The sequence below is a fragment of the Bison bison genome, unplaced genomic scaffold (genome assembly GCF_000754665.1).
Source record: "Bison bison bison isolate TAMUID 2011002044 unplaced genomic scaffold, Bison_UMD1.0 scf7180017864101, whole genome shotgun sequence".
Classification (NCBI taxonomy): domain Eukaryota; kingdom Metazoa; phylum Chordata; class Mammalia; order Artiodactyla; family Bovidae; genus Bison; species Bison bison.
Window position 1 is genome coordinate 1114643 of NW_011494673.1, and position 15739 is coordinate 1130381.

A 15739-nucleotide genomic window follows, 5' to 3' on the forward strand; every position below is an offset into this window, starting at 1 on the left:
TTTAGTCTCTCCTTGGTTTTCAAAATCTTGATATTTTAGAATATATTATTATTAAAACCGCTCATCCTATTTTATTACCTGTTATTATTTATAATCTCTGTCTAATAATAGTACTGATAAAATAACAGGCAGAAAGTTAGAGAGATGATAATATTAGTAAAAATGATTGATGGAAAAGAAAACTAAATCTACTTATGAAAAAAAAAAAAAAAAACCCAAAGGCAGCAGATTCTAAGTTAAACAGGAAGAAATATGCAGTCCTTCGATCACACCTCTCTGTGTCTTTTACATTCCTGACAGCCCAAAACTGCTTTCAGAGACTGAAGTCTACCAGGATCACTTTGACAAAAGGCCAAGGAGCCACTAACTTGCATATAAGGGAGAGGCGAGGCATCTTCAGACGAAGTTTACTGTCCATAACCACAGTCATTTTTTAATTCACTTTTTTAACAGGGACTCTCAGTAAGAAATATATTTTACCCTGCAACCCAATATATACACATATAATTTCATATTCATTAGGTTTGTGCAAAAGTAACTGGGGTTTTCAACCACGAATTTTAAATCATTATAACTAGGCTCAAACACATCTTTATTAATCAAAATAGGAACCATTATAATCAACACATTTTTAACAATGAGAAATAAGCTTGCTCTTTTGTGCAGCATAAAAATCTGTGCTTTGGGATTTGACAAACTCAAAAAACATTTTCTGTCTCCTGCTGGTTGTGGAAGCATTTTCCCTGCAAAAGTTGTCGAGATGCTTAAAGAAGTGGTAGTCGGTTCGTGAGAGGTTAGGTGAGTATGCTAAATGAGGCAAAACTGCATAGCCAATTCATTCAACTTTTCAAGTGTTGCTTGTGCAACGTGCAGTCGGTTGTTGCTGCAGAGAAGAATGGGGTCCTTTCTGTTGACCAAAGCCAGCTTCAGGTATTGCAGTTTTTGGTGCATCTCACCAATTTGCTGAGCATACTTTGCAGATATAATGGTTTCACCGGGATTCAGAAAACTGGAGAGGATGAAACACCACCAGACAGTGACCATGACCTTTTTTTGGTGCAAGTCTGGCTTTGGGAAGTGCTTTAGAGTTTCTTCTCAGTTCAACCACTGAGCTGGTCGTCACTGGTTGCCATATAAAATCCACTTCTCGTCACACGTCACAATCTGATCAAGAAATGGGTCACTGTTGTGCACAATAAGAGAGGAAGACAAGACAACACTTCAAAACAATGATTTTTTTAAATTTTTGGTCAGCTCATGAGGTACCCACGTTATCAAGCGTTTTCACCTTTCCAATTTGCTTCAAATGCCAAAAGACCATAGAATGGTCGACACTGAGTTCCTCGGTAATTTTCTCACGTAGTTTTAAGAGGATCAGCTTTGTTGGTCCTCTCAACTGGTCATCGTCAACTTCCAATGCTGGTCACCACACATCTCAGCTTCAAAGCTCTCATCTCCTTTGTGAAAGTTCTTGACCTACCAATGCGTGTGTACACGTTCGTTAGCAGTTACTGGGCCAAATGCATTCTGATGTTGCAAGTTATCTCCACTGCTTTATGACCCATTTTGAACTCAAATAAGAAAGTCGCTCAAGTTTGCTTTTTTCTAGCATCTTTTCCATAGTCCAAAATAAATATAAAATAAACAGTAAGTAATAAGTCATCAGCAAAAAAACATAAAGTGAGAAATGCATATTAAAAAGATGTATAGAACAGTCTTTTGGACTCTGTGGGAGAGGGAGAGGATGGGATGATTTGGGAGAATGGCATTGAAATACGTATAATATCATATATGACACGAGTCGCCAGTCCAGGTTCGATGCACGATACTGGATGCTTGGGGCTGGTGCACTGAGGCGACCCAGAGGGATGGTATGGGGAGGGAGGAGGGAGGAGGGTTCAGGATGGGGAACACATGTATACCTGTGGCGGATTCATTTCGATATTTGGCAAAACCAATACAATATTGTAAAGTTTAAAAATAAAATAAAAAAATAAAATAAAATAAATTTTAAAAAAAGGTGTATAACCATAACCACATTTATTAAGAATGTATTTCAATATCAAACAGCAAATTTCAACAATGCAAAAACCACAGTTACATTTGCACCAACCTAATAATAAAGTTATATAAACACATGATAGTTTCATCAAACAATATTTACCTTTATTACAGAAACTGCACTCATATTTCCTATTCTCTATTTCATTTTTGTTAAAGTGGTAATGACCCACTAAATTAGTTTCATTACTCATTGATGAGTAGCAGTTAACACATTGAAAACCATGCTCTAGTCATAGAAAAAGCTTAAGAAAAACAGATACCATACCTAATTACCAAAAAGAAATCTGTATGACATAAAAAGATCTTCTAAGTCACTACTAATCATTGCCACACTTACTAACAGAAATAATCCTCTACTAATATTTAATGTATTCCTTTATTAATAGATGTCTAGAAATTGAATTCTGTTGTAGCCGAAATGCTTTTTAGAGAAAAAGAAAATAATAATAATAGTAATCTTGACATAAAACTCCTATCTGTCCCTCACTCAATAAAAAACTAATTGGTAGAATACTTTTAATATTTTTTAAGTTAACTATTCCTGCTTTTTTGTGACACTCTCCCCAATTCACACCCCTAAATCCTTATATTTTCTTCATTACTTTGCCTTCAACCAAACAGAGAGCTTACTTCAGAATTTGTAAACTGCTGGACTTCTAGACGTGGCCTGTAGATGATTTTGCTTGACCTACAAAATTTTTTACATCAAAATTCAGATTACTGGTTTTTCAAAAATGGGAAGATCCAGCAATTTGAGTAGATAAGACTGCATACTATGATCTGTTAGAGATGAGCAGTGGTTGGCCCTCTTAGGATCTGTCATCTCCGATTTGCAACCCTTTAAGCTTGATTATATTAGACTAGCCCTGGAAGATCTGACTCTGAAACCACTTGATTAAACTGTCATTTATATTTCTGGGTTGGCTAATTGATTCTGCTTCTCAGTGAACTATAACTTCCAACATATTAGCATTTGAATCCTCCTGGCACCAAAAGAAATTCCACAAAAGGGATAGAAATGTTAGTGAGATGCAAGTCCCTCCAAAATTATTAGGCTTGTTCTATTAATAAAAATAATCCTTGGCGCTTTTAGACTGGCTTGATGGTAAGATTATATCCAATTTAAACCAGATCCTTGTTAAAGAACACAGGTATCAACAACACAGCACCTGGCAGGTAGGATACATGTAGTAAATAAATGAATGGGGAAGAGTGTTTAAATAAACTCTACCGAATAATATAGTTAGATACTTATAGTCTCTGGTATGCTTATTTCTGAGTTCTTACAATAAGTCCACAGGAATAATATTTTTAAAGGGTGTTTTCCATTCTATAATCATAAACAAGTTACAATCCACTACCATTAAATTACTATATCCTTTAAAAGACTAGAAAAGGGAAATATACATTATTTCCTAGCAAACTTGATACTTTTAAAGAACTCTCCTTTTAATAGGGACTTTAAAGTTATTAAGAGGACAGTTTTACAAAAGCTATTGAAGATTTAGATGAAACTGTATTTTCCTGAGTTTGCTGCTGGTAGTTCTAATTTTGCATTATGCAAAATCACTTCTATGAGAGAAGATGACATTCAAACTCATATTAATAATGCAAACCACCTTTTGCAGATTCATGCCCAAGCTATGCATGAACACACCAGCAGAGGGACTCTGAATACCTCTAAATAAGTAAAATGAAGTTGGCTTTCTCTTTTAGGAGGGGATTGACTATATTCAGATCACAATAAATCAAGAAAACAAAATATCAGCACTGTTAAAATATACTATCACTCTCTTTCTCACTGCTTCCACTCATCAGCTCACATACCCTCTTTCCCCTTACACAAAGCTCACCCCTGCCCAGGTTTCTTACCGTAGCTCCTCTAGAGTTTGTTGAACTTCTCTCAAGGAATCAGCATCAAGATTATTAATAAGCTCTCTTCGATAACGTATAATGAAGGGAATTGTGTTATCATCATTAAAGAGACGGATAATATTGGCACAAACCCAAAGTTCAATATCAGTTCTCTCAGATAAAACCTGCAAATTAAGCACATTTAGTGATTTAAAACCCTGAAAAGTAAACATAATATATGGTTTAAAATATAATATCAAATAATGTTTTCCAGTCACTTAGAAACTAACTGCTGTGGTTTTTAAAAAAGAGAATTGCATGAAATATAGAATATATATTGATAATCACAGAATAGTCATTTCACTAATTCAATAAAACCCAATAAAAACCACTTTGTATCATCCAAATTCTACAGGGCTCAATGAGATACGTATTTTTAACCTTTCAGATTGGCATCAAAGATTAAAAAGTTGGTAACTCATTGTGTTGGCATAAATGATGGGAAAAGGCACTTTCAATTATTGCTAATGAGAAAGTACAATGCTATAACCTCTGGAGGAAGAACAATTGGCAGTATTTATCAAAATTTATAATGCATAAACTCTATGATCCAGCAATTACACTCCTGGGAATTTTGTTCTGACATATTCATACTTCTGGAAAATGATACTTATTTACAGTGATATTTTTTGAAGAACTTTTTCTAGTCTGGTAGAAGTTAGCAAAAACCAGTCTACAATGGGGAACTGGTGAATAAATTATACACCCATAGAGAAGAATACCATGTAACTTACTCTTGTATGATCTGATATGGAATGAATTACAAGAACTTGGAACATGGCTTATTTGGGGGAAAGGGGTTGACTTAGAGCTAGGGCAGGAAGATCCTTCTGTGTCTTTGGCATTTTCTATGATTCCCATTTACCACATATTCAAAATAATTATTTTTTTAAAAAGTCTATAGGTCTCAGCAAAAGGTACATGTAAGCAGAAAAGTTCAGAGAAGTCAGCCTGGAGAACAGAAAAAATAAAATCCAATTTCAGTTACTGTTCTCAAAACCCAAGTGGATTTTTAAAGTAAAGCATGAAAGGCATATGTTTTATTATTATTTCAATCCTACTGCTCGAGATATGCCAAAAATTAAAGAAAAATTCAAAACTTAATTAAAGAACTGTCATTATCAACTTGTCAAAAAAATCAAGGCAATATATAAAACAGACTAAATTTCAAAACAACAGATGAAATAAATGGCTGAACTCCAGAGACTATTGAGGATACTTTCATTCCTCTGTGTACCTGAAATCCTTTAGGCCTACATCTTATTATGCACTCTGATGAATTAACACCAACTCTCTGGTGAGAAAGTCAGCTTCGTATCTCCAGCCCTTGCTCTCTTCCGCATGAGCTCTGGACTCATTTAAGTAAGCTACCTGATGTATTCTCTTGAAAACCTATTAGGCATCTCAAACTGCGTTCATAAAAGTATTAGTCTTCATTTCTTCCCCACAACCCAGACTGTCTTCTACTGTGCTTACAGGCTTCCCAGGTAGCACAGTACTAAATAATCCACCTGCCAATGCAGGAGGTGCAAGAGACATGGGTTTGATCCCTGGGTCAGGAAGATCCCCTGGAGTAGGAAATGACAACCTGCTCCAGTATTCTTGCCTGGAAAATTCCATAGACAGAGACGCCTGGCAGGCTGCAGTCCGTGGAGTCTCCAAGAGTCGGACACAATTGGGCAACTGAACTGAACGGATTCTCATTTTACAGGTATAAAAACTGATGCTCAAAGAAGTCAAGTAAATGGCCAAAAGTCCCACAAGCTATTTACTCCTCTTTGAAAATCTGATTTGTGGGCAAAGCAAGATGATATTCTTCAAGCAAAAGTACAAATTAATCAAGTTGTCTCACTTCTCTTCCTGAATCCCACTGCAGAGGAGACATGGTGCCGTCATGGTGTCCAAAACCCCTAACAAAATGGCCTTCTCTCCAAGTGGCCTGAGAATTTACTCTTCAAAGTCTATATTCCCATCTTCTCAGTTAAAAAAGAAAACTTCTGGGTATCAACAACTAAACTATTGCTTTAATAATCCAGGCAGCATCTGCAGTTTAAAATAACTTATATTTAAATTAAATAACACTTAAATGACTAGCACTGAGAGAAAGAATTTTTTATTCTTTCAAAAATCAAACCAGCAACTGAATACTCCCTTCTGAAATGCTATTACTGCTATTGACTTTATTACATCACTTATTTTACCACACAAATAAGTTTCCTAAAGACTGCAAAAGGAAAAACTATGTATGATGTTAGAAGTCAGAAGAGTGGTTTTAGGAAAGGGGACACAGGACTGAGAAGGGGTATAAAGAGATTCTAGGCTGCTGGTAACGTTCTGTTTCTTGATCTGGAAGCTTATTACACAGTTACATTTTTGAACACTCATGAGGTGTATACTTTAGTACAATTTTCTCCATATATATTTCAGAAAGTTTGTTTTAAGGCCCATAATAAATACCTCCAGCTAAATTATAAAAAGCAAGGGTCAATCCAACTGTTTTTACTAAATCCCTCCTAACAAGTGACACATGCTTATGTGTAAAAGTGCTGTGAGAAAGTTAATTCAGAGACATTCGTCTCCTTCCCACTTCTTTCCCCTATTCTGTCACCCCGTGGTCTTCCTCACCCACATATTTCCACATCATCTCTTGCAAGAATGGGGAAAATGGCTAATCAGTAGGTTTTGCTCACTCTTCTCCCCTGATTTAGCAAACATTACTAATATATTGCATATGGCTCCTCTACTCCCACCTCCCTCAAAATAGACTACATAATAGCAATCACCACTTCAGGACATTTAATTTTCTCAAAAACTCCTTGTAGCTAGTCATCTCTTCAAATTCTTATAAAGGTTATGGTATTCTCAATATATTTGCTTAATGATATAATATACTTTAATAAAAACTAATTTCTTAAGGCAACCACGTATTTGCAGTTTGCAGAAAAGCAATGAAGTAGGCTGTTTCTCCCCGAGGAGTCTGGTGATCCCAGAACCTGATTAGGAAATAGATACAAAGTGTGTTTATAGGTAAAGTCCCTCCCCAGATGAGACAGTGATGCTCCTGAAAAAGTTATGGAACTTTAGAGTTGGAAAAAAAAAAAAAAAAACCTTGAAAGAAAAAAGTTAAGAGGATCAAGGTATCATGGTGGGCAGGGTCCATGGTCCTTAAAATGAAGGAAATATAAATAACATTTCCCTCATGTTCAAGACAATAATTCCTATACAGTTAATTTCCATCAACCATTCCTTACTAATGAGATACCTGTCAGAACTTCCCCAAAGAACTTGGGCAAACATTTCATTTTGTGGCAGTTAATATGTATACCACAGGCATTTCATTGAGTCTCACTCAAATGTTCAAAGCCTTCCTGATTGTCTTGCTGATTGACTTGGCACTGCTGACTCTCACTCTGCTCTTCCTGTTTCCCTTTAACACCTGCCACTATTCTCAACCATGTTTGGCAGATAAAATGATTCTCTCTCCTGCTAATGGAAAATAGTATAGGACAGGAAGTCCACATATATGACAAGATTTAAAAGTAATTCAAGATTAGACAAGGATGACTGTACCTGGTTAAATCTTTTAAAAATCCCAACAAGTAAGTCACACTTAAAGTTCCCCAGGCAATTTTCCTAAACCCATCTAGAAAATGCTGAGCTTACTAGTGGTCCTCAGGATGCTCAGAGAAGGTCGCAGCTGAGCCAACCACTTCTCCCAACTCACATGCAACGGAGTGGCACATTCTGAGAACAGGCTTGTTTGAGCTGCCAAAAATCACTATTAATATAAGGAGAAAAGATACTTAGAATTGAAAGGAAAGACAAGCACATTCATACTACCCAGATAATATGGTCAAAGGCCATAAAATAGTTCTAGACCTGAAAGCTTGCTTCCATTTCATATTCAAACATCTCATGGACATTTCTGCTACCGATTTACAGATGAAACTTTTACTCCTGGCTGCTCTTCTTCTGCCACTCACCCTATGGCAGCTGGGAACCTGTTCTCACTGTACGCTTTTCCCTCCTCACTAGCTAAAACTAATGGTAAATGAAGTGTGGGGCTGTCATCTCCCACCCTTCATAAAGAAGTAGGTAAATCTGATCTGCTTTCTGATCTGCCAAGAGAAAACAACAACTCAAACAGAGAAGGGGTGAAAATGGGTGATCATGAAATCTCTGAAAGAGAGAAAATTGAGAAAATGGCTTCCTCAAGTCCTCAGTTTTCCAATTTCTGGTTCAAGGCCTTAGGAGACTTGATCACACTTTGTCCTTTGCATTCTTCGAAAGGCCCCTGCATCCTCTTTTCTGCTTAAGCTCATTAGAAGCAGGATTCTATTACCTGTAAACAACTGTCATAGGTAGGGTTATTTTCATTTCTTTCTTTTACACAGATTATGAGATATGGGTGTGAAGCAGAGTTTCATAGAATAACTAACCCCTGACTTCATTTTGCAAAACTTATTTCCATAGTTCAAGAGACTTCCTGTGCTTTGAAACCTTCCCTCTCCTTCCTACTCAGGGTCAACTACTAGAGATAGATCTATGTCAACAGCAGAGATAGGCTGAAAAGTTAAGGAGAAGAGACGGGAAGTGGGACACACCCACCTGCCCCTGTAGGTCTGGTTTGGAACCAAGGGATGTGCATGTTAAGAAAGCCTTCAGGGTGAACCTGATGCAGGCTGTTTTAAATGTCTTTTAAAACATTTCCTTGTAGGCTTAAGTGAAAAAAAGAAAAAAAAGGCATAGAAAGGAGCCTAATTATGCAGTTTCTCAATTTTGGACTGTTCAGGAATGAGAAGAAGGCTATGAGGCAACATTCTATTCCTTAATGAGTCAGAGAGAAGAAAAATCATAATTAAAAGTTACTGGCAATGTTCAACTAGTAGGTAATAGAAAAGGCAGCATGGGTAAAAAGAACTTCCTTTGAAGAGAAAGGTAACACACAGACAATTCCAGACGGAGAAGTGGTATTTCCCAGCAGAGGCACTGGGCTCTAGAGCAGTATTTCCCAGCAGAGGAAGGAGCACTCGTCAGAATCACCATGCGTCAGACAATAAGGAGGGAGGTGATCCCCATCCACCCTGAGGGGTACTGCTATGATTAAGTCTGAAATGTTTACAGAGTGTGTGGGGGTGGACAAAACATTGGGAATCACTGCTTAATGAGTCACTCCTCAGGTCTTCTCTATCATCCTCAAAGCTAGTCAAAGAAACTGGAAGAAATATGATTTTTCCTGTAGTAAGAAATATAATTATGGGAGCCCAAGTTGGAATTCAGATAGAAATTTCCTTTAAGAAGTTACTAGGCAGAGAAGGCAATGGCACCCCACTCCGGTACTCTTGCCTGGAGAATCCCATGGATGGAGGAGCCTGGTGGGCTGTAGTCCATGGGGTCGCTAAGAGTTGGGCACAACTGAGCGACTTCACTTTCACTTTTCACTTTCATGCATTGGAGAAGGAAATGGCAACCCACTCCAGTACTCTTGCCTGGAGAATCCCAGGGATGGGGGAGCCTGGTGGGCTGCCGTCTATTGGGTCGCACAGAGTTGGACACAACTGAAGCGACTTAGCAGCAGCAGCAGCAACAGCAGCAGGCCTGGTTCATAGTGTATTACAACATTACACTAAGAGTTAAATAGATGTACTAACAGCCAATGACTTAATCACTTGCACTGCTTTTATGGGGAATTACAGTCCAAGTACAAAGCAAAAACGTACCAAGGAACTTAGGAGGGCCCAATCTGTTGAGGTGATCTGTCTACAGAATACATGTTCACTAGAACACCATGGAAAGAAATCTACTTTCCTGAGGTCACAGCTTTTAACTGAAGAATTAATGACAATAAGCTATAATACCAAACAACGTACCCAAGAGCCAAAGCCTACAGGAACCACTGGCAAAGTGACAAGGGAACTGAAAACTCCCAGGTCTTCCCTCACCCCATACCAGTCAAAAAGAATCAAACTGAAGTGACAGAATAAGGCTGTGCATACCTGTACTATGTCCCAGTTCATTTCCACCTCCTCAATATTACTGATATTTTCTGGAAGCCTGACAGGCTGCCCCTGAGGACACGTTTCCGTCTTCACTTTCTTCAAAGGGGGCTGACCACATGTAAAGTAGTCTTTGTTCTCCTCTTCCTTACACCCACCTTCCCACATGGCGCTAGTGGATGGTATCTCTGTGCTATTATTTCTGCTCTCTAAGCTGCTGGCTTTGTTGGCTTCTTCATCAGTTTTCAGCTTTTTAGTCCTCCGAGCTGAAGGTGACTGAGCTGAATTTTTCCGTTTTGTCTTTGCTGTTTTCAGAGTCTGCCCAGTCTCCAATTTGTTTTTGTCTTCTAAATCAACATCGGCAATAGCGATAGAGTTATTCTAGCAAACCACAAAGAGAACACATGAGAATTAGAAGATTAAAAAAACCAATGGACCTGGAATATTATTTAGCAATGAAAAGGCACAAATTATTTACATACACAGTAATTTGAAAGAATCTCAAGGAAATTGTTGAGTGGAGAGAAAAAGACAATCTCAAAAACTTACATACTGTACAGCTGTATTTATATAATATTCCTGGAAAAAATGAACGGTTACTTGGGGGGGGTCAGAGTTGGGGGTGGAAGTTGGGAGGGAGGTGGATATGGCTATAAAAGGTCAATACTAGGGATCCTTGTGGTGATGGAACTGTTCTGTGTGGTGGATACAGAGACCTACACATAGGGTAATCCTGCATAAAACTAAACACACATATCCACACACATGCATACAAATGAATACAAATAAAACTGGAGAAATCTAAGTAAGATCACTGGGATTTTATCAATGTCAATATCCTGGTTGTGATATTTAACTATAGCTTTTCAAGATGTTACCATAGGGGGAAATTGGATAAAGGGTACATGATATCTTTCTGTATTATTTTTTACAACTGCATGTGAAATTACAATTATCTAGAAATAAAAGGTTTCATTTTTTTTTAATGAGTAAAGGGAAGGTATACACCTGGAAGAAAAAACAAGATTTAAAATCTGCAATCAAAAGTCAACGCTTTATGAGAGAAGAGTAACACAGGCTCATAAAACTCAACAGGCTACGCCTGCCACCCGTTTTGCTGAAAGAAAACATGGCAGGACAGCAAGAGTATCAGGCATTTTTTCTTCGTAGGAGTCTGCAGGGCAGTACACACAGGTGTCCAGGGGTTATTCTCTGGACCACCCACCTGCCGGGTGACAGCTCGGGAATGAAGCAAGGACATCTGGCACTTGTTTTGACACTGGAGTGGGAAATACAGACCTTGCCCCATGGAATTTTCAATTTCACAAGCTAGCCTATTTTCAGTTACCTGAGTGAAGCAGATGGCACAAACTCAAACAAAAGAACTCCCAAATTAAATGTCAGTAAATATTCACTTTCCTCTCCTAGCAGATATTTTTTCCCAGAATTACTGACTACTGAAAATACTAGAAACTACAAACCACACCCTCATCCTAACGCCCACCCATCACCACCTAACCTGGAAACTATATACATTAAATAGCCCTCTCAGTATTGCATTTGTAATTGGAACAAAATGGATAAGAACAGAGGTACAAAAATAGAATTTCCCCCGAAGTCCATAAGAGCTGATAATAACCTGATCAAATTAATTGACATAGCTAAAGAAGGAATATGTCAATCATACGAGAGTTCTCAGCCCCAGAGGAACAGAAAAAGGAGATCTGTAGAAAGCAAATATGATCAGCATTCTAGGTAATGCACAAAGAAGAGAAAAAGTCAGAAAACAGATTTTGATTAATTTGGTCCCAGTGGTAAGATTGGCGTCTTGTGAGATGGATACATCAAACTACCTTAGATTTATGCAGTTAAAACATTCAGTTCTTAGTGTGACAAGCAGAGCACCTTGACCACATTAGGTATTCAATAAACCCCAAAAATTTATCTAATTCTCCTAATCTGAGCCCATGATCATCAAGTAAATTTCTGATTATTATTTCTCTACTTACTTCAGCCTCCAATGAGAGACAGTGCTAGTTATAGGAACTTAACTCCTTGTGATGGTTTTATCAAAACTACGCATTATTAAACCAGCACTCTGGTCTTATACAGGCTTCCCTGATAGCTCAGTTGGTAAACAATCCACCTGCAATGAAGGAGACCCCGATTTGATTCCTGGGTCAGGAAGATCTGCTGGCGAAGGGATAGGCTACCCACTCCAGTATTCTTGGGCTTGCTTTATGGTTCAGCTGGTAAATAATCCACCTGTAATGCGGGAGACCTGGGTTTGATCCCTGGGTTGGGAAGATCCCCTGGAGAAGGAAAAGCTACCCACTCCAGTATTCTGGCTTGGAGAATTCCACGGACTGTATAGTCAACGGGGTCACAAAGAGTCGGACACGACTAAGCGACTTTCACTGGTCTTATATACTCTTACGACAATGGCTGGTATAAAAATATCCGAGATAGAATGGTTTCTGAAATGCTGAAAAAATTCATGTTCGTGACTTAGAAACCCAGTTCTATGACTTACTATCTGTGGTCCATGAGCAAGTCACTTAACATCTCTTGCCTTGGCTTTCTCGTCTATAAAACCAAGATAATTACAGCACCTGACTCAACAGGTTGTGAAGAATAAATAAGATCATACAAGTGGAGTGTTGAGCATGTTGCCTGGCTAATGATGAGTAATCAAATATCTGCTGATACCACCATCATTATCATGGCTACTACACCCAGACCGATTACTAGGAGAGAGAAAAGGAAGTAACTTGAAGAAATAAAGAAAAAGTAAAATGACTTAAAGCTGGGGAGTTCAAAATAAGAGAAAAACTAACAATCATAAATTAGATACTTAACAGTATCTTCAAGTACTGGAGTCTTCAAGTAAATTTTATCTAATGTTTATCAGTGTTTCTCACAGACACAAGATCCTTTCAAGAGATCTGCAAGTTCACAACTGTTTTCATAATAATGTCAAGGCACTTGACATTTCACTAATGGTACAAGAGCAATGGTAGCAAAAACCAAGATAGTGCACCAAGCTGTACTAATAATCACTGCTCCCTTCACTGTCACACACTTGTAATCAAACAATTGTCAGTTTCACTTAAGAATGAATCAGTATAAGTTATTAATTTTTAAAATTTCAATCCCTGAAAACACACCTTTTTCGTATTTATGCTCTGTACTGAAATGTATGTAAAGCACAAATATTCACATAAGGAACTTCTGCTGCAGGCCAATGCATACTGATGTGCAGTGGTTGTCTCACAGTAAATCTGTGAACCAGTATTTTCCAAATGTTGTTGTTTAGTCGCTAAGTCGTATCCAACTCTTTGTGACCCCGTGGACTGTAGCCTGCCAGGCTCCTCTGTCCATGGGATTTCCCAGGCAAAAATGCTGGAGTGGGTTGCTATTTCCTTCTCCACAGGATCTTCCCAATGCAGGCACTGAACCCACATCTCCTGCACTGACAGGCTGATTCTTTACCACTGAGCCACCAAGGAAGCCTCATCATTTGCCTAAAGACCAACACATAATGTTACAAGTTCATGCATGGGTAAAAGATCCATTCAAATAACACAGACCAACAGATTTTAATGTAATAGAATACAGTGTCGTTACAGATTCCACAAAGAAATCTTTTAGAAAGTACCACTTACTGAGTTTGGATATAGTATCAAATATCCACAATTATCTAAGATATTACAACATCACTTACTTTTCCAAATACATACCTGTGTAGAGGCCTTCTTTTTTATTTAAATTATCTTCTATCTTCTATACGTCGGACATTAAAGATAATTGCAAAAATGTAAAACAACATCATTCTTTCCACTAATTTTTGGTTGTTTTGAAAATATATACCTATTTTTCATTAAAACATGTTATTTGCATTAACACGAAATAGGTTTAATAATATTTTTAATTAATCAATTATTTTCATTTTTAATTTCTAATATGGTACATATTTACAGATATAAACCACATAAGCAAAAGTCCCTTAGGGCCCTTAGTAAGTTCTAAGAGTGTAAAGAAGTCCAACGACCAAAAATTTTGAGAAAAGGTAAATCTAAGCATGTTAGGAGAAGGCAATGGCACCCCACTGCAGTACTCTTGCCTGGAAAATCCCATGGACAGAGGAGCCTGGTAGGCTGCAGTCCATGGGGTCGCTAAGGGTTGGACACGACTGAGCGACTTCACTTTCACTTTTCACTTTCATGCATTGGAGAAGGAAATGGCAACCCACTCCAGTGTTCTTGCCTGGAGAATCCCAGGGACAGGGGAGCCTGGTGGGCTGTCATCTCTGGGGTCGCACAGAGTCGGACACGACTGAAGCGACTTAGCAGCAGCAGCAAGCATGTTTAGATCAAAATACAGATGAAAACCATATGGCAATATTGCTCCATTTTTAAAGCTTCTAAGATTCTACAGCCTTCCCCAGTGACATACTCAAGCTTAACAAGCCATGAAAATATTTTTATCCTTTATTTAACTTGAATCTTTGACAGACTGAATAATTGTAGTTCATTTTCTTTCGCCTTCATGGGTTTTTTAATCACTCATAACACTTCAAATGCTAATTAGGTAGCCTATGACTAAACCCAAAACTCCAGGAAGAATCTGACCATCCTTCTTTATACTGTCTCTGAAAGTTGTAAAGTGTCTAAATCAAAAAAGTGATTCATTATCTTTACCAGTTCAATCAGTCAGTAGGCCTTGGCCTTGACCCCCTTATGTTGTACTGTGTGAGCTTGACAGCTAACTGGAAAGGGATATGGAGTCAAGGGAAGGCTTCTTTAAAACTAGATGTAAAAGCATTTTTATACTCAGAAGCAATTTAGGAAGAAAAGCTGACAAGAGAAAAGAAAGGAGATTACAGAGGGAACAGAGACCCTACACAAGAGAGCATGAGATAATAAGCCCAAGAGGCAAACCCATCCTTGGTAGGAGGAATGACACTTACTCCACGGCAACAGGATAGAAGGTGAAAACAAATATGAGCAGATCATTATTTAATTGGTCATTATTATTTAATTGGTCTCAGCTTGGTCATGGGAAAATGAGAAATATCATATATTCTCAAATAAATAAAAGGCAATGGCATCAGCTGAGTGAGAGAAGGGAAAGGAAGTGAAGAAGTTTAAAGAGAAAAAAGTCGAAAATCAAACTTGCTGGAAAAAAACAGTAAGTCTACCAGGTATTTCTGATACAAATCAAGGGTCTGAAGTTATGAATCTAATGTAAAACAAATCGGTTATGAATCTAATGTAAAACAAATCAAGTCATTGGTGAAGCTGTTTTCTGCTCAGTGCAGGCAGAAGCTATGGCTCACCTAGTGCCTTGGTTTAAGTCAGCCATGTAGGATCAAATAAAAGGACTGGAAAAGGTCAGTTTTCATTCCAGTCCCAAAGAAGGGCAATGCAAAAGAATGCTCAAACTACTGCACAATTGCACTCAACTCACACGCAAGTAAAGTAATGCTCAAAATTCTCCAAGCCAGGCTTCAACAGTACATGAACCGTGAACTTCCAGATGTTCGAGCTGGTTTTAGAAAAGGCAGAGGAACCAGAGATCAAATTGCCAACATCCGCTGGATCATGGAAAAAGCAAGAGAGTTCCAGAAGAACATCTATCTCTGCTTTATTGACTATGCCAAAGCCTTTGACTGTATGGATCACAATAAACTGTGGAAAATTCTGAAAGAGATGGGAATACCAGACCACCTGACCTGCCTCTTGAGAAATCTGTATGCCTGTCAG

The 15739-nt window shown here is 38.0% G+C and overlaps 1 protein-coding gene across 1 annotated transcript in view; it reads right to left on the reverse strand.

The window, feature by feature from the left end:
- SRBD1 (S1 RNA binding domain 1) overlaps positions 1–15739 on the reverse strand; it is a 251450-nt gene that overhangs the window by 225591 nt on the left and 10120 nt on the right. The window contains exons 4-5 of the mRNA XM_010838626.1: positions 9975–10355; positions 3937–4103 (exon numbers count right to left, since the gene is read on the reverse strand). Of these exons, the coding sequence (XP_010836928.1) occupies positions 3937–4103; positions 9975–10355 (548 nt within the window). The remainder of the gene's footprint in view (positions 1–3936; positions 4104–9974; positions 10356–15739) is intronic.